Source organism: Thermobia domestica, chromosome 10 (genome assembly GCF_964235325.1).
Source record: "Thermobia domestica chromosome 10, izTheDome1.hap1.1, whole genome shotgun sequence".
NCBI classification, from domain to species: domain Eukaryota; kingdom Metazoa; phylum Arthropoda; class Insecta; order Zygentoma; family Lepismatidae; genus Thermobia; species Thermobia domestica.
In genome coordinates this window covers 65,730,637-65,757,193 of record NC_137463.1, presented here as the reverse complement: position 1 = coordinate 65,757,193, position 26,557 = coordinate 65,730,637, and the positions used below count along the sequence as shown (strand labels likewise).

Here is a 26,557-nt window from a genome sequence, read left to right as displayed (position 1 = left end):
CATATCTAAATTCGTATTTCTCGACTCTGGTGGGAATATATATTCTAATTTTGATAGTACAAATTCGTAAATGTTGAATACAATTTTTTGACACCGTTATTTTTCTTTCGTATTCGAAAGAAAAATAAGTTGTCCGAGCCAGCTTGACCCTCCATCAAAATTTCAAACTTCTAGATATTGGTGTGGGTACTAATTTTAATTTTGTTGGTAAAAATTGGTACAGACCTGGTTCAAATTTTTGGTCCCGTTTTGATTCGAATTGTAAAGAAAAATAAATTATGCGGGTAACTTCGATCCGAAATCAAAAATTCACAATTCTCGAAATTGGTGGGAGTACAAATCTAAATGTTGAGATACAAATTGCGTACAAATTTTTGGTACCCCTTTCATTTTAATTCGGAAGAAAAACAAGTTGTGCGGGCCAGCGTGACCCATCAAAAATTTAAGTTTGTAGAAATTGGTCGGAGTAAAAATTTTGACAAATATTTGGTATTGTTTTAATTCGAATTGAATAGATAAATTTGCTGTGTGATCCTGTTTGACGCGCCATCAAAATTTGAAATTTCTCGAAATTCATGGGGGGTCAAATTGTAATTTTCGTAATGCAAATTAGTACATGCTGGGAACAGATTTTTGTTGCCGTTTCGATTCAAATTCGAAGGAAAAATAAGTTGATCGGGCCAGTTTGATCCGCCAACAAAAATGTATGTTTGTCGAAATTGGTGATTGTACGGATTCTAATTTTGGTGCTACAATATAGGGTAATAATTTTGGTACCGGTTTAATTGAAATTGAGAAGAAAAATTAGTTGTGCTGTCCAGTTTGACTTCCCAAAAAAAAGTTCAATTTTCTAAAAAAAAAAATCGGGGTACAATTTCTAATTTTTTGGTACAGATTGGTTCATATTGGGTACAAGTTTTATGTAGCTTTTTCCTTCGAATTGAACAGGAAAATAAGTTGTCCAGCCAAGTCTAACGCGCAATCAAAAATAAATACTTCTGGGAAATTGTGAGAGTAGAAAGTTTAATTTTAGTGGTAAAAATTGGAGTATATTTGGTTAAAATTTTTGGATCGAATTAGAAGTAGGTTCCAGCTTGACCCGCCAAAAAAATTCAAACATCTACAACCTGGTAATAGTACAAATTCTAATTTTGCTGGTACAAATTAGCATATATTTGGTACGAATTTCTGGCACCGTTTTCATTTGAATTGGAAATCTTTAAGTTTAATGTCTCATGGTTTGCACGTTAGGCTAAAAGAGACGGTGATAATGAGAAATGAATGAAATAGTGGAATAAAGAAAGTGGTAGGAAACGGGAGAACCCCGAGAAAACCAACGAGCATGGTGTTTGTCCACCACGATGTCCACACGGCGCGAGCTGGGATGGAATCAGGAACCCCAAGCACCGGAGGTGAACGCTCTACCACTGAGACACCGCGCCCCTTCATTTGAATTGATAAAAATGTTTTATGGATCAGTTTGACCTGCCATCAAAAATTCAAATTTCTCGAAATTGATGGGGTAAAATTCTAACTTTGATGCTATAAATTGATACATATTGGATACAAATTATTGGTGACGTTTTGATACGAATTGTAAAGGAAACTAAGATGTGCGTGCCAGGTTGACCTGCCATGACAAATTCAAATTTCTGGAAAGTCATATGTATCCTGTGCTTTAAAACTTGCTTGGAATGTTTGCTTGAATTAGACCCAGTGTTTGTTCGTTAATTTAACATAATCTACGGCGGTATAAACGAAACAAACTACGGTACAATCCGGTAAAAATGAAAATCTTTCAAATGGCACAACTAAATCGTTTGTACAACTTGTGGGATGTCCAGTATCACACAGCCTCAATTTTTTTCTTAATTTTTCATACTCTATTATGGTTAAACTGAAACTCATTGTGGTACAATCTGGTACAAACCAACTACTTTCATATGATATACAGAAGTCATGTGTACCCGGTGTATTCAGTCATAATTTGAAGGTCTGTTTGATCTGGGCCCCATTTTGTTTCGCAAATTGTTATAATTCGGGACGGTGCAAACAAAACAAACTACAGTAAAATACGGTACAAACGAAGAGCTTTCAAATGAGACAACTAAATCGTTTGTACAACGTGCTGGTGGTGGTGGAAGGAGGTTCACACAGCCTCCGCCAATTTTGTTTTCTTAATTTTCAATAATCTGTTATGGTTAAACTAAAACTCATTGTGGTACAATCCAGTACTAACCAAGTACTTTCGTATGACATACATAAGTCATATGTACCTGGTGTATTAAGTCGTGATTTGAGGGCCTGCTTGATCTGGGCCCCCATTTTATTTCGTTTATGTTTCATAATCCAAAACGGTACAAACGACACAAACTACGGTACAATCCCGTAGAAGCGAAAGTCTTCCAAATCAGCCAATTAAATCGTTCCTAGGACATTGTGGGGGCTGCTTAAACTTGCCCCCTACTGTGTTTTCTTAATTTCTCATACTGCAGTACAGTAAAAACAAAAATATTTACGGTACAAACAGGTACAAGCGAAGTATGTTTTATTGATATGCGGAAATCATTTGTACCGTGAGGGGGGGGGGCAGGTTCACAACGGTCTGGAATGGTGTGCTGAAATATTATGTAAGCTTACTGCACGCTTGTAGATGCAAGACTAAACGAAATTGTGGAGTATTTGTTTTCCGAAGTATGAGAAGTGGCGACGAGAAGGAACTGTCACTAGTCTTTTGAAGGAAAGGGAAATGGCCTCTCATGAAAAGAAGCTCATTTGTGTATCCTTATTTTATATATCTGAGAGCAAGATAACGTATGTTTGTTGGTGTATATGAGATGACATATCTATATATAAAAAGTATATTATGTACAGCCGTTCTCTGTTTATTCGTTAGATCCGGGTTTATGTCAAATAACTTAATATCAATAAGTGATTTGGTCTTGTCCAGCCTATCCTGAATTTCGTGTTCAGTTCTATAGAATGTTTCATCATTTTGTTCCTTTGTTTGATCATCACCCTGTATATCTACTTCTTGAACCTTTTCTACAACATCTGCGATAAATGCGTTATTACTAGTGTTATTGGTCTATTAGATGGATTTGGTATTAATAATGTGAAATAATTCTTAGGTACTTTACTAGGCAATGTCTGTAGTCCGTACATATCCAATAAATTCACTAGTGGAGAGATAATAAAATACTCAGTATTCATTTCCCGATTTTTGACATTTATGGGCAAAAAGAAATGTGACCTGGCTGTTATGTTAAGCTTTCGAGTTGTAAATACGTCAGCCTATTTATGCTGTTTTATTGTATGAATTGCCCTTAACTCCAATTGTATAAGGCGATGCCCGTTTCTTCTTATATACTACAAAATATTCTCTTCAGGAACAGGAAATGAATAAAAAAAATCGAATAGGATATAATGACGCTTCAGTCATGGCGTGATCCATGTTGGTAAAATACGATATCATTCATGCAAGAAAACTGAAAATCGATAGTCCCATGTATAAAGATAGTGGAGCTAAACACTTCGCCACACGCCTGTTGAAAATTATCCGAAAATGATATCACAAATGTGTAGAGACACGTGATCGCATTAATATCGCTATTAAATGGCACACTAGAATCATTGACCCTGATTCGGCTTGTAACAAACTTTGGGCAGTACCGGAAAGTATTGTTGCATAAGGGTCATTCCAAATTTCTGTTTGTAGCACTGATTATTTTCTGCATTGAAGTTATTTCCATCCGATAGAATAGTACTCCAGAACACGAATGTCTTTTCAGTTTGTGACTATGAGAATGTGCAAATCTTATTCATCTCTCATATGACTGATACAAATTCTTTGCACTATGCTGGACGTAAGTGTGTTAGATATTTTGAGGTTAATGCATATTATATTATATTTGTGAATTTTAACTTTTAACCATTGAAACAAAATTTACGTCCAGGCTATATATATTACAATAAAGTAGGTTAAACTTTTTAATCTTAATATAATTATCTATCTATCCATCCATGTATCTATCAATTTATCTCTCTCCCTCTGTATATATACATATTACAAATGAGTAAAAACTATACAATGAATGTGAAATGTTTGTTTACATCGTCTACATAATTGAACACTTATTTCATAAGCAATATTTGAATAAGTTTAAATTTATTGCTAGATGGAAATAAATAAAAATTTGTAACTGTAAATTGAATTTTTAATACACCATAAACGTAGTTAATTACTAATATTATAATTGAGCTAAATTACCCAAGTTTACAAACTTCATAAATTAATAATCTACGATTCACTATTATAAACATTTAAATTTGAAGTTTATTTGGGAATATAAACTGGTTTAATTCTTCATGTGTAATAAGGTTTTCTTCAACATGAAGCTATTTTTTTCTTAAGGAGTGAGCTATTAGGAAAAAAATATATAGTATTACAGTGTCGAGATATTGTAAAGAATATATTTGTTATAATGTGAAGCCTCACTTTTGACAATTTTGTTTTACACATAAATAATTAACCATATTTGCAATCTAAACTTTAATTTAATTATCTTTTTAGGGTGGAGGCCATAGATCGTTGGTGAGTCAGATTTTACTTATATCTGGATATTATGAAAATTATGTTAAATATTTTATGAATGAAACACATATCGAACTGCACCTCTATGACGTGGTGCTACCCATTTTGGAAAGAGTTTTAAATATCTTTCGTTTACTTACTTGCTATTTTTTGCATACCTCAGAATGCTTTAATGTTAAAATGTGAGAAATATTATGAATCTTAATAAACAATCAACTAGGTTAGTTTAAATAAAAAAAGAAAGAACTTCTTTCGACAGACAAATAAGAAGTAAGGAATCATATTATACAACATTCAAACGGATAAAATGTCTTATTACAATTTCTTCAGTGGAAATTAAATCGTGCATTTTTTAAAAAAATAATTTACAGAAATAATAGTAACATTTTCTACATGATTCACCCTAAATTTACACTTCAAATTTAGTGAAAAATTTCTTGTTTCAATTCGGGAATAAACTAGTAAATACATTGGAATTATACAGAAATTTTAATGTTAATATTAGTGTATCATATGAATCAAAGTAAAAAGATAGAAAAATGTGGTAAAACTATTAAATAGAGTGAAAACTATGACCTTTTGATGCAAATGCTTAATGTAAAAAATATCATCATATACGATAAATGTACTTACACTTCTTTACAAGATCAGTTGATGGAAAAAATATTGAAATACTATAATAAGATGGTTTGAACCACTATTCTAAGAGCAGAATTAAATCTGTTTGAACTTCATAGGACAAGTATTTTTTGTTACGTCCACATTTTATTACAGACTATGTTCACAGTATGAGGGGAAGTGGGGCTTAATTCAGAAATTAAAAATATACAAATTCACCTTCCAGAAAGTCCGTAATGAGATTATTTGCAAAATTTCATGACTCCTGGGAAATTTAGGGACAATGTACCCAGCAATGTGTTTGAATATAATATGTAACGCAACTACAGTGTACAAACGATTAAATTTTAAGCGCGACTTCTTTTCTCGAAGTGCTGGAGTTACTAAGGAAACATAATCTTTTTTCTTGCTTTTCCCATTAGATGTCAGGATGTTTCATACATTATAAGCTGCATTCCAGAAGTTTGGAAGCCACCTCTAATCCAGTATATTAAATTATATTTTACGGAAACTATTTTATATGAACTTTACGTTTTTGAAATGATAAGAAAACAAGTATACACTGAAAATGGAAAGTACGAAAAAAAACATAATATCCCATCTTCATTGCAAGAAAAAATGAAACAAATAAAACACAAACAAAACAATAAATGATACGCTTGAAATTACCATCTACACACGTAGTGTTAGGCCTTTACTGTTCTGATACTTATACAAAAAAAAATACTTAAAACCTATATAAGAAATATATAAATCAGTGTTATTTCACTGATTGTATCGTTAAGTGTTTGTAACAAATACGATTTAAATTCTATAAGATATAAACTTAATATATCAATTGGACATTTTTCTTTTCAGTCTTCGTGCTAACATTCAGTTGTGTACTTTATTAACTATATATTATAATTCTCATTCAAGAATAACCCTAGATAAATATGGACAATAACGTATAAAGTTTATGTACCATAATTTCTTTTTATTTAATATCAAATAATAATAAATTCAGAATATTTGGTATTAACAAATTGTAAACCTTTTGTGATTTTGAGGTGTATTCCTTCGATTTCATACTCGTTCCAATATTTCGAAAATGTGTTGTATTTTTCTTCAAACCAAGAATATAACACTATAAAGTAGACTTAAGATTGAACGGGCCAAGATTATAGTTAAATGTTGTGTTTCCAACCGTCAGAGCGCTATGTAAGGAAATTCATGGCTGTAAATAGACCTATAATGACGGGAGAGTAATGTTAATTTGAAATATGACGGGAGAGTAATGTTAATTTAAAATATTTTTTTTTTATTTTATAAATTCAGTTTTTTATTTCTTGTTATGGTATTATTAATAATAATATTTGCAATAATGCTATTTTATATATGAAGTAAATGTCTATCCTAATTATTTTTATATTTGGAATCATATTTAATTCCAGACTAAAAATATAATTTCCCTTTCGAATATGTATATAAAACAGCTTACATGTTATTTCCAGTAACTAAATTTGTTCATTCTTTCTTTTAGATGAACTTGCCAATTATTGGGAGCTTCCTTGGAGTAAGAATTTAAAACAATATACTCTTAATAATTAATTATAAAATAGCTTTTATGTATTAGTTATAAGCATGTCATGTTAGCTTAAAGTTAGTACTGGTTTTTCAGTAAAATGCCCTATGTAAAAATGTCTTGCATATTTTTATGATTTTGTCGCTGAACTTTTATTTAAAATATTGAGAGACAGAGAAAGTTTAAAATCCTATTGATGAACTTTACATGATAATGAAATTTCAATGGTAATGCATGTCACAGATCATAGTCAAATGCATGCAGAATGAATTATATGTTCTTCATAAATTATGTAAATATCGGAACATTGTGCGATACACGTATTCCCATATATCAGCAAATTCTTGAAGAACTGAACTGAAACCAAAGGAAATACTGAAGCGTAATATAAAGTGTGTTTTATGAAATACCTAAATCCACTATGTAAAAGGTTGACTTTGTTTATTACTTTATTTTTGTGTGTGAAAACGTAATAAATAGGGGAATTTGACACGTTAATTTCCATTTTCCTTCATGAATTTAAACTAAAATAATATAGTTTTGGCAAGCGCAAGAAAGCCATATTACTCTATTGATGCCCCGTAAGATTAGAGAGAGAGTTATCCTGCAAGAAATGAAGTAACAAGTTTTCAGATAAACTTACTCTTAACATGTTTAACCTTTCGTGAAACATTTACTTCAAATTGGGAAATGCGATATGATGTTAGAAAATTTATCTTTATTTCAATTTCAGTTTATTTCCAAAATAAATCTTCCTCATAGTTGCAAATCTCAAAATGCAATAAATATTGCTTAGTATAAGTTTATTCTCTAGTCCTCCTTTCAAATCGCTGGTTATGCACCAGAAGTACCTCAAGGTATAAATTTCATTTGGAATTTATAGTACTGACATAAATCTGAAACAATGATGTGTTTTGAAGTTGCCTGTATTGATTCTGCTAGCAAAGAAAGATAATGGCATCAGACACATGAAGGGAAATAGTTTATTTTTCATTCAATGCACAAGAATGAAGTGCAATTAGAAAATATATGGGAAGGAAGCATAACGTTGTACAGTAGCAGGAAGTGCATCAAAAGCTTAAGTTAGTTTCTTTATAATAACATATAATAAATAATTATATATTTACTTTAATTTATTGAGATCTAAAATCAGTTTAGTTAGAGACTTTAAAGAAGAATTTTAAGCATTATTCTGTTGTGCATGCTATGGCAGATAAAACTCGATCATCTTCTTGATTACTGCATATATTTATTGTAGAATATTTTATATTTCTGAAGTAGAAAGTTAGTCTATCTATCTGTCTATCTATATATATAAATATAAAATATATTTTATTTTTTCAGGGTGGAGGCCACAGATTTTTAGTGAGTATAAATTTAGTTTTATATTTCAGTATTCAATAACTACTTTAATAATATTTTTTCTACATAACCCTACCTCCATAAAAGTATTGGTAACTATCTCATTCACGTTCCGGAAGATTGATTCTGTTTTTTTTTTTATTTTGTTCATATAATTGGAAACCTTTTTTGCAGTGAAAACAACTTTACTGCATTCATTTAGAATATTTTATTTTTGGGGATTAACAACTTACCAGAAACGTATATACCGCGATTTAAATTTCTCCTTATGATAATTGATTTTTAATAATTTAATTAATAATATAACAGATCAGATAACAATACTCTTTTAAACTTATACTTTAAGTTCTAATGTTTCCAAAAATATAGTAATTGTAGAACATATAGCACTTTATGGTTTTGCAATGATAGATTGTTTACATAAAACCTTAAAATGCAAGATATTCAAATTTTGTAATATTTATAAAATCTTACAATTTTGACTTTCAGTGATATAGCGAAATAGTTATTAATTACTGCGAACATATATTAGATTTCTTTCAAAAAATATTCATGAGAATATCCCCACGAAAAGTACATGGAGATTATATATTTGATATGAAAAATAATTTGTATTAACAAGCTCAGGACGGCTCTGGTGTAACAATAAATGAAAGCATAGATTGAGAAGGAATGAAAGATTTATTATAAAATTCCTCTACTTTCAGAAAGAGTATGTATGTGGATATATATGCAAATTTAATTTTTTCTTAATACAGACAAAAGCTGATGAATTATTTTCCACTAGAACAATATAATTTTATCATTTTTCGTTTTATTCTCCTGATTCTAACATTATACTATCTTATTAAGCCACAATGAGAAACCTAAATTGACATATTGCAAAATGTCGCTTATTGTATACCTTCTTTTTTCTAAACTTTATGATCTTTAAACGGTAATTGCCATTATGTCTAACCTTGCTTCTGTTCCCATAGTAACATATAAACACTTCGTCTTGGTGAAATATAAGGAACAAAACATACACTGGCTTATAAGAAGATATGGTTTCCTTTTCTTCTTTTTTTAACCTGGCTGGCTAGTGCATATTTTATAGAAAAGATCACACATTTTGCCCAAAGAATACAATTAAAAATACAACATATCGTTGTGCAACTTCGAGGCTTCTTTTGTCAAGGCGAATTGCAAATTCACGGTTGTGTTCCCCAAACCACGGCACTACAGCTATTACTATATAAATGAATGTATTATTACCTAGAAACTTGTACCAATGCCATGAAACAACATTTGGAAAACAAGAAGCTCGTGGAGCCCTAAGAAGCCCACTATATTAGGGAAAGAATACAGACTGAAAACCATAGTCAAATATCAAACTCAAACCTAAGATATTGTAACTCATTCGACCATACCACATGTGTCACGTCTTTATGTTCATATATGGGGTGAGCCGCAGCATTCGCATTTTATTATTATTGCCTTATTGTATTTGGCACACCTATTGCGATTCCTTATGTACATTATATATATATATATATGTGTGTGTGTGTGTGTGTGTGGAGGTATATTTTACTCTTTATTCTTTAGATTGCTCTGCACATTTTACTCCACGACACACACAGTTTGTATTTAAACATACTTTATACTTCTTTTGTTAACTACTGACAATTTGTGTAGTGAATGTTTTTAGTCTTCGATAACAGCTGCTTTTGATATTATCATCTCTTGATTCTTTCCGTTGTAAATGATAAAGACACCTTGCACTATAATTTATTTTCAAACTAAATAATTAAAGTATTTTAAATCTAGATGTATACTACTCGAAAGCGATGATAATGAAATAATCTCATAATGTAATGAAAATATAAGTAATACATGATAAACAAGATTAATAATTAAAAAAAGGGTTTTGTAAATAAGAGAATTACACTCGAACTTGAATCAAGTGAAGTAATAGAACGTGAAAAATGACAAAAGTGTATAATGTTAAAATAGTCAATTTTAATTTATTTTTGTTTTTAATTTTTAGCCCGCGTTTACTCGGCGTAATATAATATGCATCAAAACCGTTTTATTTTCTTACGATTATAAAGCTTATTAGCTTAGCCAACAATTCTATTAGATATGACGTAATTTAAACTTAAAGATTCAAGAATAACCAAATGTTAGTATCATATATCGAGTATTTAATCATTAGACAGAGTTCACTCGGAGCAAACACTTTAATATCCACCACGTGCTACATATATTTCTACATTTCAAATATGAGTTGGTATAGTTTACACGTTGAAACATGATGAAACACATAAAGCAACATTGTATTCAATAGAATAGTAATGCATTTACCTTCTCATCCTCTAGCCACGGGCGTCACGCACTCTGGAACACATATTGCGCTGCCTTGTAAGATATGAATGCTTCTCAATCACTGACAAAACACTACGAAATGACGACATGGGAGTTGTAGTAGAGTTGGATGTGTACTTGGTAGTCCAAATTTTGGTTACATTTTTGGGATACGATACAACTTTATTATGTCATTTACAACATCAAGAAGTATTCCAGATGTCTGTTGGTGCAACCGCTTTTTCTACAATATATATGAGTTCCATATTGCTCGATCGAGCACATGAAAGAAGATTATCTTGTAGTATTGCTTGCCGCGCTTCTCATTGCATATTGTGCAACATGTTGTTCAACGCGATCGACCCCATTCATAGTGTCGTTGTAGTCCGCAACGACCATATTTCTTTGTTTAATTTTTGTCCTCTACATTAATTAAAAGTTGTACTATAGAGTTATCTATCGAAGAAAGCAATGTATCTTAACACGCGAATTTCTGTATACGAACTCTTATTACCAAATACAACGTGGAGATTATACACAAGAGAGAGACTTTAAATCCTAATCTTGTGTTCATATCACAAATGCCTGATAGTGTACAAAATATGCTAGTGCTGGATAAGTTCATGCGTAGCACTGTATATTGAAACGAGTAATGAAAATATATGTTTAGAACATAATATAATATAAAACTTGAATTAATTATCTTCTTAATGTATAAGTAAGTTTTCTCAACGGTATGTGGTAAAATGAATGTAAAAATGCTGTGGATAACATTTATTAAATATAAAAAGTAAATCAAAGATGTGTTTGCTCATATAGGTTTACTTTCAGTTTGTTATTAATTTATACAGCCTTACGTTGTAAAAGGAGATTCCATCGTGCAAATTAAAAGACTGGACTAATGTAAGTTTATGAATGTAACGCAAATAGTAATACATGTACAATGGGTAACAACATATTATACATTCGCGTGATCCAATATAAAATAAGTATATAGTTTAATGATATATTGAATATCAAAGTTGTTCTTATAGAAAAATATGCACACATTAATTATAGATCGTAATTGTCAATAGCTTAATACGATTGTTTCATTTTAGAATAAAATTCCACTAATTGGCAAAGTGTTTGGCGTAAGTATATATTTTTTACATACTGGATGCTTATAAATATATTAATAGCATATCTCAAATTTAGGCATTACAATGATTTTTCTAATGATAGTTCCGAATTACCTAGAGTTAGGACAAATAAAGGCAGTGTTTCTTAACTAAATATTAACGAAATTTAAAATGTTCACATTATTTTCACAAATCTTTATTTCTGTGGTATGTGTCACATTTTAAGTGCTCATGTCTGAAAATCATATTGTTATTGAGTCACTTATCGTAATTGAAAAATAAGTTTGTGTTTTCTTTCTATAAAACTTTGTTCTAGGTTGATAAACATGACGTAGTTGCTTGGTGCTATGACTTTATAAAGGTCAAAGTCAGTACATTTTCAACCAAATTATGAGAAGAAGTTTTCCACAGTCTTTCAATTGCTTTCTATCACATGGTATGCACCCCTACTGACTGTTTTACTCCTGGGCAATGATTCAACTAACGAAATGTTCTGTCTGTCCCAGAAAACGATATACGTAAGCCTGTGCAGCATTTACTTGAATATTTATTTTACATGGAATATGGAGTCTTTCCAGATAATGGATTTGTACTTGATTCAGGAGTGTTTCGTTAATTCTATCAATGACATCCATCGTTTCTCACCTGTAGCCACGTACATCAAATTCGTAGTATGTGAAAGAGCCAATGTCCAAAAAGAGCAGATAGCGTGTTCAGTTTCTCGCCATGAAATTGTTTTGGCACTCATGATGCACCGATATTGTAGGAAATGAAAATAATATTTTGTAAATATTCATGTTAAAAGCTTGTCTAGTAATGTTTTATTCGACGGAGTAATAATTGATTAGAGACCATTGGCATCTCCGTACTTCTTCTTCACAGAACTACAATCTTCATTGTACTACGTTATCCATTTCCTCAAAATGTCGACACTCACGATGTTTTCCCATACATCTCACACAGTTTTTGATGATTCAATAAAGCTGTAACCTTTATTTTATTCAATGAAGAATAGTGAATCTCATAGTCAGTCAGTTGTTCAATAATATTGAACATTTTAACATTTTGTCGACAAGAGAAAAACAAACTTTGAGTTTTCTGAGATCTACATCTGCTCTGCTAATAGGTGTGCGATTACTTAGTTTGATCCCAGAATTTAAATACAATCATAATTTTAAAGTTATTTGTAATCTTATGATTATTTATTGCGCTGCACAATCCACAGATAACTTATACGTTTATATTACTTCATATTCTTAATTTATGGCTGTCTTTTAATGATATTCCATGTCGTTAACTTTCCTTAAGAAAAATATTTTACTTCTTTCACCATTTAGAATAACTATTCCAAAATAGAGCCTCTAGTTAATATTGTGAAAGTGTTAGAAGTAAATGTCACTAAATAAATTACTAAAAATAAATTACTAAATAATGAGTAGCTGATTATATAATATGTATTTTATTGCAATTTAAATTATGACACATGCTAGATATTTGTATAGCGTGTGTATAAATTATGCAACGGAATGAACCATTGACCAATTTGATGAAGATCCACTTAATTTGAATATCAGCCATCGCAAGTCATTTGTATTTCTAATCCACAATAGAGTTTTGAGACATCGAAAAGGACATATATTAACATTGGAAAAAATTTTCCTTTGACCTATATATATATATATTATGATTTTGCTGTTTTGTGTATTGTGATGAGTAAAAACACTAGTACTTCACAGGAAAGTTCAGGGTTACCGAAATTTCTTTAGGCAGAATTGAAAGCTACTGTTTTAAAAATATTTATTATGACAGTTTTGTAAATTACCATTTACCATTTACCAATACAGAGATTAATTAGTATATTTTCATATTTTTAGGGTGCAGGCCGACGGTCAAGTGTAAGTAACCAATATTTTCGTATAACAGTTTAAATATCAATATTAAAACACGTTGTGGTTGACAAATTTTGGAAAATAGAGCACGTGCTCATCTGTAGTGACTGCCAATAGAAAATATTCATTCGAAACTAACGTTAATGATTAATTTAACTTCTAAAGAGTATATTCAAATGTTAGTAGTTTTTCACGTATACTTTCATGAGAACGAATCACATATTTGTTCCTCGTTTGAAACATAATAATGTCTCAGATTAAATTTTAAGTTTATATGTTATACTTGCGATATAAATATTACTTTATACAATACGAAATCAAAATTAAGTCCCGTTTATATTCCACCTTATGCATCTGAAATAATAATTTGTCTCATTTTTACAAATATGTGGCACAATCTGTAACATTCTATTTAATCGTTAACTTACATAACGCAAACATAAATAGTTAGATCAATTTTATACTCTCAAGATGTATCTTCGATAAATTATTCATAATCCCGTAACTTAATGTCGTGAATCGATTATGGATTTATATGACGAACATATGATAACAATGTTACTGTATTATAATTTCCTACGAAAAGAAGCAGGATATAAACGATACGACGAAGCAGATTATTCTTATTTATATTATTGTGCGTACAAGGTTTATCCACCTCCGTTAACTCGACACCGCACTCTTTGGTTCTCGTATTTGAAATCATACATTTATTTATTTATGTATCCATTTTACTGGTTTCCGTTCATAAACAAACTCCATGAAAAGTATGCGAGCAGAACTTCAGTAAAATAATTTTAATGCAAGAATTTTTATCAATAACTCATATTATATTATAATATATCTAAGCCTAGATTATTACGATTCCTTGTTTACCTGTCTTTTATTTCGCCTACCTCGTAGGAGTTTTTGCGACTCCTCTTCTTTCGTTTCAATACACAGCAGATGTATTGTTACAAATTTCTGGACTCAAGATGATTGACATAATGCCATTATTTTCAAAAGAATTTCTTATCACCAAATTCAGTCATGAACTAATTATCTGTAAAATGAAATGGAGCATATGTAGACTTTACCATTATTTTCATTCACCTATGTAGGAAGTCACACATTTTGAATGATTGAAATAAACAGGACCTTGAAGTTTCCCTTCTGTCCATTCCAGCATTTAGGATTTTGGTTCATCTGTTTTGTAACTGTATGTGAACAAATGCAAAAATGACAGTTTAATTATTTCACAGACAAGGTGATTTAAAGTGTTGTCAGATAGAGATAATACCCATTATGAAGTAAACAGTTACGTTGTAGGAGGATTGAGGTTAATCGTGAGATCTATATTTAATTTAATTTTACATTATGATTTGCAGGATTTTCCAACATTGCTATAGAAATATTTTTTTGTATAAAAAAGAGTATTAAATGCAAACTTGAAGGACGTTAGTTAAACTGTAACATAATGGGGTATTATTGACGCAATAACATATCAATAAATAAATGGGTATGAAGCGGTAATGAAACATGGTTATTTCAAAGTAATTGGCTAGATTGATGATTATTTGTTTAGTCGCTTAGATTTATCTTCATAGTTATTTATATTAATGTTAAGGTATTTGTAATCATTTTAAATATTAAATATTAAAGTTCTCTTATTTGTTGGTATCATAATTGCTAAATACGTTTGATATTTTTCAATGCTTGTATTGCAGTAGAGGTGTAATCTGTTTGTTCGTTTCGTTTTAGAATACTCCATCACTCACCGACATCCTATTAGGTGTAAGTTATACTTTCTGATCGTTTAATTCTTCCTTCAATATATTAACGAATTGTTTAATATATTGCATATTACGATATATAAGCTATAATTCTAGTGGATATTAGTATAGTGAGTCTTTCGAAATAAAAGTAAAGAAACATTCAATGTCAATTCATTTAACACAATAATACGATGCAACTGCATAATGCAATAAGCATGGTAATATTCGCTACTAAGGTGATATAGACGTTTCTAATTATTATGATCTAAATGTGTTTATATTTTAACAATTTTTGTTGTTCTGACTCATTAATTTATTTGTATTATATTCGACATAGCAGTTAATAGTAAGAACATGTTCAGTTACAAAAAAAAAAAAAAATATGACTATACTTAAAGTACAAAATAGATCATTAAAACGCTTACACATACATTCCAAATTCACATACTAATTAAACCTTCTTTGAGGCTTACAATTATGTATTGAAATAGGTTTTGAAATCAAATATAATCGTTGTTAAAGTAAGAAAATCTATTTCTTAACGAAATACTACATTACTAAGCAGTATTAACTAATAGACATATATTCCATTTGTTAGCTGAGATGCTTATGATTAAGAATTGACAATAAAACAGTCTAGTATGTATTATCTATAAATCAACTTAATGTATAATTCATAAGTTTGAATAAGAACTTTATAATGGTAAACACGATGGCATCGTGTAATAAAAATTTCAAAGCTTGCAAGAGTTTCTTATATTTAACTTAAATTACGAAACGTTATCAACTGTTAATGAGTATATTGCCAAAAAATAAAAATAAATAGTAGGTGTGGCTTACCGAATGACATCATTTCATCAATATCCTACTAATGTGACTAGATCATATATACATTTACATGTAACAAGTTGTTTGCAGCTATAAATATATGTGGCAAGATTTAAACGAAATTATTCACAGGTAGTATGGCCATACAAAAGCATATTGTAAGTACTATTTTCAGAGATATATTGCCACTAAAGAATATGCATTTAATGTACATAAAAGGAAATGCATCTTTGCACAATGATCTTGGAGTTCCCAATTCTTAATTACTCTCTCTTGTGCATTGTGAAAATGTATGTTCCATGATTATTAACAATGCGTAATCATTTTAATGTTTTCCTATGTAGAATAAAATATACATTTTTGGTTGATAACCTTATGATTCACCATCTATGAAAGAATAAAATTTCAGTTTGCTTCCTTTAAAAGATATCACAAACAATAATTGAAATACACATACATATTTAGATTGTGAGTCATATCACTATACAATTTAAATCGGTTTATATTACTTCTGTATCAAGGTTCTGCTTGTGCTGTGTAGCTGTCTATAACTTGGATTCCATGATTCTGAAAGAGGACCAGGAATCTCCGTGCCAGTCACCACTGAAGAACTGCTGAGAGTTCCAACCAAAAGGAACGAGAGACAAAGTTTGGTTTTCGAAAAATGCAAATATAATAATCATATAAACATAAATACTTTTCAATCAATGGGAATCGTATTGCAAAAACGTCTCTTCGCGTATCGTAACGTGAGTTATTTTTATCCAGAACTGTGATTTTGTGCACAGTAAATATTTGGAACTTTGTGTAGCGGAACACTTTATTTCCTGCAAGGATTTGTGAGGAAAACAAGTTCCTTGAGTGTCTGTCAAGCAATAGGAATTATGGATTTATGGTGTAAGAAAGAATTTCTTCATTGGTAAATATTATGAATAACATAAAATTCAAGTATTTTTTCTTATTTGTTGTGAGCCCCGTGTGTTGTGAGCCCCAAATTTGATGATTGTATGTGTATCCACAAAATAATTGTTGGATAGATCTTGTGAAAAGTGTATACCATAAACAGGTATAGAAATAAAGTAAGCATTTCTACGAAAAGGTGTTACTGATTTGGGCAGGTCTATAGAATTACAGTAGACACAATTGAGGTGCGTTTATATTCTTTTAGGAAGAATATAGAATTTTACATTGGCGCAGTCGTTTATTGAAGTTACGCTCTGTTTAATTATGTCTACCATTCCGAGCTTTCCGATTTTTAATGTGGAAACTGATCGCCTCCAAACTTATTTGGAACGCTTTGAGTTTATGTGCATAGCAGCACAAATACCAGAAGAACGAAAGGTTGCAACATTATTTACAGTAATGGGAACAGAAGCTTATGATCAACTATGTAACATTTGCTGGCCAGATTCTCCATCAGCAAAATCTTATGAAGACATCAAGATCGTGATGAAAAAATATTACGCTGCAAAAGTAAATATAATTTCGGAAAGATATCAATTTCACATCATGCGACAGAAGCCTTACCAGTCAATTTCATCTTTTGTATTGGATTTAAAAAAACAGTCAACCTTCTGTGAATATACCTGTTGTTTGGACGAAAATTTGAGGGATCAATTTGTTTTGGGGATTGCGGACGAATCAATTCGTAGAAAGTTACTCAATACACGAGATCTAACATTCAGCAAAGCAACAGAAATAGCATTAGCAATGGAAAGTACCGAACAACAACTTCGGTTTTATAAGTCATCTGAAAAAAGTGAATTAAACCATATCCAATCGTCAAGGGTTCGTCAAAAGAACGACAGTTCATCAACATCACATAGCTCTTCGTTATCTTCTGCTCAGGCTTCACCAAAGTCAAAGAGTAATTGCCGATATTGTTCGATGCAGCATAAACGAGGACGTTGCCCGGCATGGGGAAAGATTTGTTTACGTTGTGGACGAAAAAATCATTTTGCTTTGACGTGTAAATATGATTCGCTTGTGTCTTCAGAATCAAAACGTCAAACACAAGGTTTAGTCAATTCTGGGTATCATGAGACTGCAACCATTGATCAACACGAAGCCCAAGAATTAAGTAATTTAGCTAACATTCTATGCCTTGATTCTATAGAGATTGAAACTCCAGACTCAGATAAGTCAGCAACTGGTGCAAGTGTGAATATGTTACCAGCAATTGCAGACATTACAAGTATCGGTATGGAACAGCCACAGATTAACGAACATACATTAAGTAATTCAGTAGATTCTGTGACAGACGAAGAAATGAGATTCAAAAACAATTCAACGTCAAATGATGTAATTCAAAAACCAATACATATTGTACAGCGTAAAAGACGCATGAGAAACAAAAGAGCATCATCACACCGGCAACTAAAATCAGCTACTGGTACCGAAAGAGAAGAAGCAAATAAAAAAAGTGTAGTAGAAAAGAAGTCGACAGATAGCATGGCTAGCAACTCAAATGGTGAAGATCCTTTGCATAAACGGTCAATTGATCGAGATAATTTGTTAGTTGCGGTAGTTGAGAAACTAGAGAACTTAGAGGCACAGATTGATGAGCTGAGAACCTGGTGCAAAGCACCGAAGAAGAAAGACAAGCGAGATTGACAATTGAGACTGTATTCATGATTAATTGTTGTAATGAAAAAAAAATACTAATTGTATTTAATGTTGTTTTTTAGTGGCAGCGGTTTTTTAGGTAACAGGGGGAGAGTGTTGGGATGTAGTATGGGCAGGAAGTTACATGAAATTGTACACATGCCGTTACGTAGCTGTTGTTAGGTAAATATTATGTGCAATGTTAAGATGAAATCGAATCGCTAGATTATGAAGAAGTAATTAATGTACGTGTGTGTTGAGATTAATATATTTAGTTGGGAGCCGTAGCGATTGTGTATCCACAAAATAATTGTTGGATAGATCTTGTGAAAAGTGTATACCATAAACAGGTATAGAAATAAAGTAAGCATTTCTACGAAAAGGTGTTACTGATTTGGGCAGGTCTATAGAATTACAGTAGACACAATTGAGGTGCGTTTATATTCTTTTAGGAAGAATATAGAATTTTACAGTATGGGTCAAAGCCATCCTTCCAACGACGAACAAGTAAAATACACGAATCAGTGTAAAGAATGATTCTATAATATAGATCAAAAATAAAGTCCGATTTAGCGAAACACTTCTAATTCAACTGGGGGCTGCTGTGGTTCAGTTGTACAGCTTTCAACTCTGGTGCATGGGGCCTAGCCTTCAAATAGTTTCCGCCAAGTGAACTTCGTTTTGGACGAACATCGTGTGCGTGTGTTTCCTCGGGTTTCTATCGTTTTCTCCCAATTTCTTTTATCCACTGCTTCATTCATTTGTCATCACCTCCGTGTCCTTTAGTCTAGCCGGCACATACAAGGGACATAACACACTATTTCATTATATATTTATTCTAATTCAACTGTGTGAAATAATTCCATTTTATTTGTGTTAATAATTATCTTATTAATTAATGTGCAATTTGCAAAGGGATTAATAGCAATGGTTGCAATATAGCACTCTGCCAGCCTTTGTGCAAGCTGAGAGGAACGCTGCGATTCGAGATTTATTCTACATTAGAATGATTGTTATACGACACGTAATGCGATTACTCACAAACTGTAATTTAATAATTTTGTGGGTAGAGTCAATCACAATCCGGGTGTTAACAAAAGCAGCAGAAAATAGTCTTTGTGTCTACAAAGTTTGTTTAAATCTTCCTTATTACCAAAGGTGTAGGAAGGAATGTTGTATACGGGAACCCTTTCGTTCATTGCAGCCACCGGAGTGTATTGTAGCGATTTCAAGTTAGATTCATTAGGTAATCTCCTGGGAAATAATAACCAGAATGATTGTTACTATAACAATTATTATTACTATAAAAATTATAAGAATAGGAAATTATTATTATTATAATCAAGGAAAGAAATAATAATTGAAATCAGTATCTGGAATACCCCCGAATAAGTTAAAGATAGTGGCGTTTTTTAAGCGTTTATATATGAAATGTAAAGCTATACAAGTGAAAGATTAAATATAGTAGTATAAGATATAATCACAATGGTCCGTGGAAAAGAGTGATGTAGTTGGAAATCTTAGAAACAACTTGATGAATGGTTTTGCTCTCCATAGAGAAGAGTTTCAAGCGATCTTATTGCATGCTGAATAGATAGTACGTTAACAGTAAATTGAAACTATCGTTGATAGGAAGTGGGCGATATTCTAAAGTGAAACTGGCCAAATGTCTGGTAGTTAGCTGGATGGTTTATGTCTTGATATACTAGCAGAACTAAAGATAAGTTTATAGAGACAATCCGCGGTCTAAGATCTTGCCTTGGTTTGAACTTTGATTTCAATCATATCGTACTATTGACAAAGTAAAACATCACATTCAAAAATTACTAATTACGTGAATATGGCAATTTCTGGAGTTTTAAGGAAGCCATAGTAGGTAACGTTGTAGCCGATAATACGTCTAATACTGTAGATAATAAAAAAGAATGATCAGAAATGAACAATTATTCAAGTTTAACAATAATTAATTCACTAGAGACTGCAATTGGGAGATTGTTTCGATAATGCCTTCGGTCGAATAACTTTCTATCGTATACAAGTTTCAAGAATGAGCTATGCTTAGATTCCTTGCATAACTATTATTAGACAAGAGACTGTAATAATAAATCGTGCACATTCTTGTCGATATTAGATATTGTAATTATTGTTATGAGGAACAAGAGAGATAAGAATTGTGTACATGTTTTTTCATGTATTCCATTAACGTACTAAAGGAAATCGTAGCTCAGTGTTACAAAGAAAAAAAAAAGCTCTTTCGTCTGGGGTTTCCAGTTCGGGCCAAGTGAAAGTAAATTTGTGGAGAACAACAACGTTTCGGTATGCTTTCGCTGCTTCTACTTTCTCTTTTCACTATTTCCCCGATTCAGTTCCCGTAGCTCCCTGTTTCCAGAGGTGACCTTGTATGACATACTAGTTGTTCATCGTAAGGTTCCTTCGCAGTATTAATGTGCACAAAGATAATTATGCTATGTACCAAAGACAACATTGTCTAGAAATCGGTGTGCAGAGAAATGAAGTCAATCCCATAATCCCTTAAGAATAGCTTTAATTAGTGACTAGCTATATAAAAATGATATAAAAGTTCCTTTGATAACGCCTTTGATTTGATGATGCTGCTCGACCATCTAAGAACATTGTAGATATTTTTTGTGTTATCAACCATGTACAAGAGAATACCATCTGTATACCATGTGCGTGCCTTCTACGTATACTTGATTCTATCCTGCAGACGTGAGTTTTTTTTGTGTCCTTCTTATTCGTACGTGATGGGCAACTGCAGTTTCCATACACGCTTCCAATCACTTAAAATGGCACTCCACCGGAAACAAAGATGGCCACCAGTCATAAGCATAAAATATATACATTAACACGAATTGGCCGTCTCATTAGCAAGGTTCATCATAGTAACTTTAGAAATTTAATAATATCGACCGCTCCATTAGGACCGATAATTTTTTAATAACTCTCCTCTGAATTCAATTAACTTGACACTCTGAGTTCAATTATCTGAACAAAGATGGCCACCAATCAAAAACATACAATATATACGATAACACAAATACTGTTACTGACCTTATATGTATGGTTCTTCACAGAAGGGATATAATCTTAATAGTATCGACAGTTAAATTAGTACCGAGAATCCTTTAATAACTTTCCTTTGAGTTCAATAAATAATCTGACATACTTATTTCTAAAGAACATTATAAGCATATGTGTTTCAAATTATTTAAACAATGCTATAGCGTAGCAACGAAAACTATTGTTTAACCATTGTTATTGATGGACAGAATAACGTAACACACTAGCTTGTAATACATTATTTCATTAAATTCAATGTTAGAGTTCTCATTTCTAAGCGATTAGCTTACGCACCTTTGATGTGCAAGACCCATATTCGATTCTAGGCGAAATTATTGTGTTTCCCTTCTACGTTACCCACGTAAGTTCCGTCCTATATAGACTAGCGGTGAACAGGGATATTAAACTAAAATAAACTCAGTTCACTACTAATGATTTTGGATTATAAATATATCTGTACCGCGAAACAGGTTCGCGTTCTTGCTAGTCATTTTTCCTCTTGTCTTCAAGAGACATGTTTTACTCAGAGCCGTCGCGTTCTTGATGTTTTCACACTATAATTCGAACCATAAGAAAATACCAATAACTGTCAAGTGTTTCACGATGTATATGTCACTATGTGAGTCATAACTGTGGAATAGAAACCTTGTTTCTTACGCCAAAGACGGGTACGTTAAATCGTTGACTAGAAATTGCGACTAGGAGATTATTTTAATAGTTTGTTCAATCAAAAAAATGTATAGTATGCAATTTTCATCAATGAGTTACCCTTAGGTTCGTTGTATAATTATTATTAGACATGATTAGTCGTACTATAAATACTCGTTTCAAATTCAAATTTTTAATACAAAATTTCTAAAAAAAAATCTGATACGGTATTCCTTTCTCTGCAAGTGTCTCACCTAAAAGAACTAACCTTTTGTAAGCACACTAATTTTATAAAATATGTATACTAATAAATGTCACTAGACACGGGATATTTTTATAAATATTAGTAATGAATAAATGTTTCACCATCCGGACAGGTTTGTCTGATATCTGGGTGGGTGTGTAAGTGCTTGACGAGGGCCGAAGAAAAAACAAGATTTCATGTAATAACATTTGAGATTATCAGAATACTGTTATGTATATATCGCTATGATAGTGGCTACGGGCGAATTGAAACCTGACATTCAGTACGAACTAGGATTACCGGAAAAAAAATTACGTTTCGTTAGAATGGAATCGAGATTTCTATAGACGTAGAAGTCTTTTGTTAAATACATAAATTTTGTTTCAAGGAAATGTAGGCGAGATTGCACAATATTTACCTTTTCTATAGAATCTACGTTAAAGGCGTTGAGAGTATAATCCAGCTTGTCTCCATAAACGCTGGGACCTACCGAATTGTATTGTCGAAGTTTTTATGTTTCAGCGCACATACTGAAAAATATTACCATTTACAAATTAATATAGTTTCAAACGTTTCGAAGTTTTCGGATTATTTGTGAAGGTAAAAACTTGACGTTAACGCGATAACGACATGTTTTTGTTTCCTTATAATAAGAATCAAAATGTCAATAATGATTCCCTTGTCTAATAATAATTAGACGATGAACTTAAAGTAGCTCATTCATGAAAGTTGAATACGATAGAATGTTGTTCCGGAGGATGCTCTATCGAAACAATCTCCCAATAGTAATCTCTTGTCAAATTATTATTAAACAAGAAATACAATAATTCTAAATTTCTGATAATACTTTTTATTATCTAGAATTGTAGAATTATATTTACCATTAACAGACACATACTTTCTGAAGTAAGCATCATACTCGATGTTTTCTACTTTGAATAGGTATGGGTTTGTCTACTTGGTTGGCTTCGTTCGATACCGGGTGCCAATTATAATGTCTTCAAGGTTGATTTTGTATACGATATATTTTGAGATTTGCTTGATTCGCATCATGCGATTGATCGTTCTAGCTTTGAGCTTTACAGTGGATAGGATAAAAATCTGTGCCCTTTGTAACTGCGAGCTAAGAAATTAATTTCTATCATTGCCTCCTGAACTGTTATTGCCTATTTGCATGAAATGCGTTTAGCAGCGTTCTTCGTAGGTGCTCACGTTCGAGGTTTGATTCATGGTTGATAAGCAGCCAGCCCAGTTTCCTTTGCATGCTTTAGATTTATTTCCAAGTTGAAGGAAATGTGTTTCTGAACCGGATCTACGATGCTGATCGATTGTCTTGTGAAAAGACGTGGACGTTTTCATGCTCTTTTTACTACCAGTAACTCGAATATTAACGCTTGTTGCTAGGCGAAGAAAATTGTGTTTAGCTCGTGCCAATCAGGGTCAAGCATACTCTGATGCATATATAGTGAGTCTGTCTTAGTCATCAATAGCCTATCAAAACTCTATGCCCCACGTCAAAGGCGCGTACACTAACCACATAGACAGGGAAGAGATCTAGAAGTGAATTCAATAAACTATTTACACATACTGAAATACGATTATAAGCTATAAGCATGTCCTTCACATTAACCAAGCCAAAAATAATAGCCGTTAAACAATTATTTCCGTTCCTAGACTGTAGCATTGTTTGAAGTTATTAAAGAATTTAACTAATGGAGCGTTCGAAAAGTATCTAGAGCTTATTTTCGGACCCCTGCAAAAATTCCACAAACTTTACTATGAATAGTTAGTCCTTCCGAAGTTAGATGAGGACATATTCAAAACCTCCGTAAAGCATTCGGTAATACTACCAAACTATCAATTAATCTAGCTTGCACACTAGAAGGAAGTAGACAGAACTTACTTTATTGCGTATAAATAGCTTATGATAAGTCTCTGTAACCGTATATCCTACAAAATGGTTATGAAAACGAACTCCATAACTTGCCTCGACGCTCAAAATCAATCTTGAAACAATTGCGATTGCAACACCCTGACGGATCAGAATCTCTTAAAGAAAATACGAGGGCTGGAAAGAAAAAAAGTGGCATCAGACATATCAATCACGAACCCTTTATTGGTCAATCATGAAACTTCTACAGGCTTTCAATGTAATTTCCTGCAGCATGCATCACCTGTTGACAAATGTACGGAGGTCGCAGGATACCACCAGCGGTGCCCTTTATGTTGATGTCTGCAAGAGAGCGCTCTATAGCTCGAAGTATGGAATCTCTTCTGCGGAAATTCTCCCTCGCAGGGGTTCTTTCATCAAAGGCAACAGCTGATAGTCACATGGATTCATGTCCGATTAATAGGGTGGGTGCTCTAGAACCTCCCACCTTCATCTTGCAAACAGGTCCATCACAACACCTGCGTTGTGACAACGGGCGTTGTCATGCAAAACAATAAGAGCATCCCTGATGAAGTTGGGTCGTTTACTGGGGAGTGCAGGACGGAGATGTTCTTCCAGAGACCTGCGGTAATACACTACATTGACGGTCTGGTTCGGAGGAACTGAATGACTGAAATGACACACTGTACATCGTATGACATTATCACCATTAACTTCACATTCTTAGGTCCCTGACGCAGCTTGTTGGGTCGGGGTGATGATTGGTGCGGCCATTCATTAGATTGGCGCTTCTGTTCCGAATCATACTAGCGCGCCCGATGATTCTCTCCAGGAACGTGCGACCTTCCAGTCTATACCGTGCCAGATGATCATCTGCGAGTGCGTATCTCAGCCATTTCTGAACATCCTACCTCGTTCGCCACATGCTGCAACTACTATATCAATTCAATGATTCGTTTGTCGACTTCATGGCGTCCTTCACCTTGTTCCTTTTTCCACACCGCCACGTCGTACTCGAAATGCTGTAGCCCAACGTGCCCCTGTCCGATACGGTAATGCGTCATTCGCGCATGCTTCATGTAGTCCGAAGTGAAATTCCGTGGAGTTTTAACCACGGGTCACTTAGATCTTTATCCATGAACGTATTCTAACTTGGAAAACGTCACTTTAGAGCGGTGTGCTTTGCCAACCTGCATTCAACACACTTCACTAGATCAACGGAGCGCCTACACTAGCGCCAACACCCACGTTGTATAGATCCCCCCCACCCGCTACAAGTGTTGCCAACTGCAGCTCGCTTAAAATTCTCTGTGCGGGGATGGGACAGTGTTGCCATGTTTTCTTTCCAGCCCTCTTAAATATACCGTTATGATAACTCTTCGTTATCTAGAATACTTCATTTTAATCCTTGTTTAAAATTTAACCTCTGACACGAAAATTCGGGTGTAGAGACGTGGGTGTTATGAACCATGTGTAAGAAACTAGTTTCTATATACCCTGTGTATATATTCTACGTATACTCGAATCTCTCCTGCAGACGTGAGTTTCGTGTCCTCATTGGTACGTCCGGAGCAATTGTAATTTCCGTACATGCTTGAAACGCATGAAATGGCTCTCCACCGAGAACAAAGATGGCAACCATTCAGAAAGATACAATATATACGATAACACGAATACTGTTATTGACCTTATATACAGGGTTTCTCACAGAAAGGATATAAGCTTAATAGTATCGACAGCTCCATTAGTACCGAGAATCCTTTAATAACTCTCCTTCGAATTCAATAAAGTAATTTAACATACTTATTTCTTAAGAATATTATAAGCATATGTGTTCACACTATTCAAACAATGATGTAGCGTAGCAACGGAAACTATTGTTAAATATTATTATTGATGAATAAAATAACGTGAGACTGCCTAGTAATGTATAATGTTTCGTAATGTAATGTAATGTACAATCTTCATAAGGCAGTATATCTGGATATTTCATTAAATTCACTGCTAGAGCTCTTT

The 26,557-nt window shown here is 32.6% G+C and overlaps 1 protein-coding gene across 4 annotated transcripts in view; it reads left to right on the top strand.

Moving 5' to 3' along the window:
* Positions 1-26,557, top strand: part of LOC145662003 (uncharacterized) — a 202,782-nt gene that overhangs the window by 139,757 nt on the left and 36,468 nt on the right. For all 4 annotated transcript variants that reach the window (XM_081727341.1, XM_081727340.1, XM_081727339.1 and 1 more), the window contains 6 exons: positions 4,574-4,594; positions 6,735-6,767; positions 8,121-8,141; positions 11,582-11,614; positions 13,477-13,497; positions 15,232-15,264. In XM_081727341.1, the coding sequence (XP_081583467.1) occupies positions 4,574-4,594; positions 6,735-6,767; positions 8,121-8,141; positions 11,582-11,614; positions 13,477-13,497; positions 15,232-15,264 (162 nt within the window). The remainder of the gene's footprint in view (positions 1-4,573; positions 4,595-6,734; positions 6,768-8,120; positions 8,142-11,581; positions 11,615-13,476; positions 13,498-15,231; positions 15,265-26,557) is intronic.